Raw genomic sequence first — 4303 nt, forward strand, 5'->3', positions numbered from 1 at the left:
TTAAAAAAAAAAAAAAAAAGTAGTAGTAGTAGTAGTAAATTTAACTATTGGGTGTGGACACAGGTGGATACCCGGGCTTGCTAGCCAGCTAGTCTAGCCAAATTGGCAAGTGCCAGGCTACATGAGAGATTGTGTCTCAGAAAACAAAGTGGTAACAGTGGTACCATCTGAGATAGACCTGTGGACTCTACATGCACATACAAATGTGCTTACACACACACACACACACACACACCAAGAACAATAGACCTGTGGACTGTACATGCACATACAAATGTGCTTACACACACACACACCAAGAACAACAGGGGAAAGACAGCAGACCCGCAGACAGCTGCTTCCATTTGTAGCTCAGGTCCACGGAGGTGGGGAACATCACCCAGACAAGAAGGCCTCTGAGCTTCCACAGTCAGGGGGTCGAAAAGGAAGGAGAAGGGGAAGAGGGAGAGAAGAAAAGAGGGGAAGAAGAAAGAGGCAGAAGAATGGGGGGGGAGGAGGAGGGACAGGAAGGCAAGCCTACATCTTAAAGTATTTAAATCAGAACTCCATTTAGCCTGGCAGGCGTCTGCCCCCTGAGCAGCAGGCAACCCCACCAAAGCAGGAGGCCGGCCAGCAGGGGATCGTCTGGCAGAGGCGGAATGAGGAGGCAGATGACGCCCTAGAGAGTTCCTCCAAAGCTCTCCACTCAGCACATCTGGAAAAGGTTGGCTGGAATGCCATCAAAGACCTCAGAGGAGCTGAGGAGCCCGCCAAGGGCAGAAGAGGCCTGGTGGAGCAAAGTGACCCACCCTTCGGTGCCCATGTGATTCCTCTGAGTCTGGCAGACCTCTTGAACCCAGCCCACCATGGCTAATAGTTGACTGAGAGAGGGTTGGGGGCACCCAAGGGTAGCGTCCAATACCACCTGACACTCAGTGTAAGGAATGCACACAAGATAAGCCTATCCCCTATTCCAGAACAAGACAGGAAATGGGGGTCATCCCCCTGTCCCAACTAGGAAACTGAAGCACTGAGCAAGGACGCTCAGATGATCCTTTCTGCCTCCAGGTCTTCGTCAATGATGTTATAACACTTGACCCATAAGGGAGGAAGGGTTGATCCGGGCTCCCAGTTCAAGGGCATAGTCCATCAGGATCCAAAGGCAGCCAGGCACATTCATTGCGGCTGCAGCCAGGAGGCAGGGGGGAGATGAACGATTGCGTTCGGCTTTCTTTCTCCTTCTTCCTTTTAAATCTGTATTTTATTGCATTCATCTCTCTCTGTGTCTCTCTGTCTCTGTGTCTCTGTCTCTCTGTCTCTCTCTCTCAGTGGTGGGAGGGGCTGGGGGTCAGGGGGATGATACTCTAAGACCAGCGACAAGGAGGCAGATCAACTTTGCTTGGGGTGATCAGGGCTTATAGAGTTTCGGGGACTAGGGATAGAGACATCCAGGATGGGCGACGGTCATTGGCTGAAGGCTTGGGGTACCGAAATGCCCCATTAGCATGGGGAACCATTTCAGCAATCTCATGTGCTAGCTGAATGGGTTCTTATTGGAAGAAAAGAAGTTGAACCTGTAATTTTACTAAGGCTACCTGGCCTTCTGCAGATAGAGGCATGGGGGCTGGAGAGTTGAACCCCCCAGACAAGGTCGGAGAAGCCCTGCCAATGAAGGGGGTCCTCCACATTGCGCCTAGCTCAGAAGGCCATCCGGTCAAGGGTAGACTTTGACTTGAATTAGCAGGGCAGCAGTGGTGTGTGCCAATACCAAATGCATGTATGTGTGTGGAAGCCCTGTCAGTCATCCATGTTGGTTTTGTTTTGGAGACATAGTCTTTCACTGACCTGGAGCTTGCCAGTTCATCCAGGCTGGCTAAAGGTTGGCTAACCAGTGAGCCTCAGGGATCCAAATGTCTGTCCCTTCCCAAGCAGGGGTTACAACGGTACACTACCAACCTGTTTCTAATCTGGGTTCAGGGGATGGAACTCAGGTCCTTATGCTGGGGAGGCAAGCATTTTATGACTGAGCCATGTCCCTCAGTCAAGCTCTATTCTTGCTCCATTCACAGCAGAATGTCAAATTCTTACTTTAAGTTTCTCCCTGCTCAATGCCACCTCCATCCTCATACCTACCATGTCCCCCAAAATGTCAGTAACTCAAGTCATCTGGTGTTGTGCCTCCAGCTGGCCAGAGGGCAGCAGGGATCTACCTCCCTCTGCCTGCCCAGAGCTAGGCTTACCAGCATGTGTCATTGTGCCCAGCTTTTTACACATGGGTTTTGGGGATAGAACTCAGGTCTCCTCTTTATACAGCAAGCTTTTTACCAACTGAACCAGCTCCCAACCTCAGTTTAATTTATTTTTCTTTTGGGACAGTATCTTAATGTGTAGCCCAGGTTGGCCTGGAGTTCAGTCATCCTGCCTTAGCTGTCGAGTGCTGGGATTGCAGGCACCCAGCCAACCTTCCAGAGTGCTTTATCTCTGTCTCTCTGTCTCTTTCTCTGACTGTCTATCTCTCTTTCCCTCTGTCTCTCTGTTTCCCTTCTCTTCCTTTTTTAAAAAAATTTGACACAGGGTCTCATGTTACCAAGGACTAGCCACGAATGTGCTATGTAATAGATAAGCCTTGAACTTCTGATCCTCTTGCTTCCACTTTTGAATACTGAGAGTCTACGCAAGTTCTACCATGCCTAGTTTATGCAGTGCTGGAGACGGAAATCAAGATTCTATGTAATCGAGGTGAGCACTTTACCCACTGATCCACACGCCCAGGCCCTTACTGTCTAGGGCAGACCCAGGATCCAGCGATGGAAGTGACATTACTACCGTGGAGAAAGCAATGGAGGGGCCAAGGGAAGCAATTTGCAACTGATCCCAAGCTCAGCGAAGTGCCTTCTGTATTCTGTTTTCTCCACCATGATTCTATGCCAACACAAATCAAGGCACCCAGGAATGCTTCAGAGGAGGGGGAGAACCAAAATTGGGCCCCACACAACTTCAGAAAAATAGGGAGGTGAAACAGGCAAGAAATACAGAAACCTGAACGCTGCTATGTAAATGCTGCGGTTGAAACGTGGCCAGACACGCTGAGCAAGTGGGATTCTAAGTGAAAGAATAGGCCGGAGTCAGCTCAGGATGGGGTGGGGGTCCTGCCGAGCATTTGCTTCCCTTACCTCAGAGTAAGGAATGCAGGCGTGCAGCATGCTCAGGCCTGAACCGCACCAGGAGCTGCCTGGAGGCCGAGCGCCTGGAGTTGGCTCCTAAGCCTTTCACCACTCATCAAAGCCTGCATCTCAGAGTTGATTAGAAGTTAGGTTCCTGCAGGACTTCCATCACAGAGCCTCATCTCCTCCTCCAGCAGTATCTTGAGACGGTATTCTGTCTCCTCCATTGTAAAGTAGGGAAACTGAGGCTTGCAGGACGAATCCCAACCAATGAGACATCAAGGGAAATGTCTAGGAAGGCAGGGTTGTGAGAAGGTGGAGCTAGGGAGCTGTGCGAGGCTAAGAAGGACGGCTGGAAATGAGCCTGCTTGAGGGATGGGGCTGAGGGGTGGGGATGGCTCTTTGAAGGGGCGTGGTTTTGGAGGGTGTGTTCGTGTGAGTCCAGAGCCACAAGAGGGCGTGACTGTTGGAGGTTGGTAGCTGTAGCAGAGCACCGCTGTGGGACGGTGTGGCTGTGGGAAAGTGGGACTGCAGGACGGTGAGGCTGTGAGAGAACTGGCTGTGAGGGGTGTTGTAATAGAGTGTGGCCCTGAGTGGGCGTGGCTGTTAAGGGGCAGCTCTAAAAGCTAGATTTCCAAGCCCATAATTTAGTTTATTTACTTTCCTCGTTAGCCCCACCATCCCTCTCCATCTCCTCTATCCCCTCCCCCAAGCATCGGCAACAATCCTGAACAGTGATACTGTCTCAGGTAGGAGCATGTGTCTCTCTCATGGCGGCATGTACACCTCACTCCCTGTTCATAGAATCTGTGCCCAACTCTCCTTTCCCAGCACCAAGGCGACCAGCCCCAGGGCTGTGCTTGGGTCACATCATGCGAAGGAACAGAAAGACAAGGCAGAACCGGGCACCCTGGGCGCCTTTACCTCACGAGATTGGCACATGGCCCAGGCCACCGGCAGCTCTGGTAGACTCGCTGGACCACTGTCTCGGAGCCGTTCTGCACCTGGCAGGACACTGTCCTTGTCACCGTGTGATGGCACCAGTGCCTGTGGGGACAGTAACAGTTGTGTTAGCCTTGGCTGTTCCCAGAGGGTCCAGAGACAGTGTAGAAGAGTGTGCTATGGGAAAAGGGGGTACTGTCAAGATAAAATCCCCAACA

General features: G+C 51.5%; 1 protein-coding gene across 2 annotated transcripts in view; it reads right to left on the minus strand.

Moving 5' to 3' along the window:
* The window catches only part of Col26a1 (collagen type XXVI alpha 1 chain), a 147465-nt gene that overhangs the window by 104758 nt on the left and 38404 nt on the right, over positions 1-4303 (minus strand). For both annotated transcript variants that reach the window (XM_031338280.1, XM_031338281.1), the window contains exon 2: positions 4068-4190. In XM_031338280.1, the coding sequence (XP_031194140.1) occupies positions 4068-4190 (123 nt within the window). The remainder of the gene's footprint in view (positions 1-4067; positions 4191-4303) is intronic.

The sequence above is a fragment of the Mastomys coucha genome, unplaced genomic scaffold (assembly GCF_008632895.1).
Source record: "Mastomys coucha isolate ucsf_1 unplaced genomic scaffold, UCSF_Mcou_1 pScaffold22, whole genome shotgun sequence".
Taxonomy (NCBI): Eukaryota; Metazoa; Chordata; class Mammalia; order Rodentia; family Muridae; genus Mastomys; species Mastomys coucha.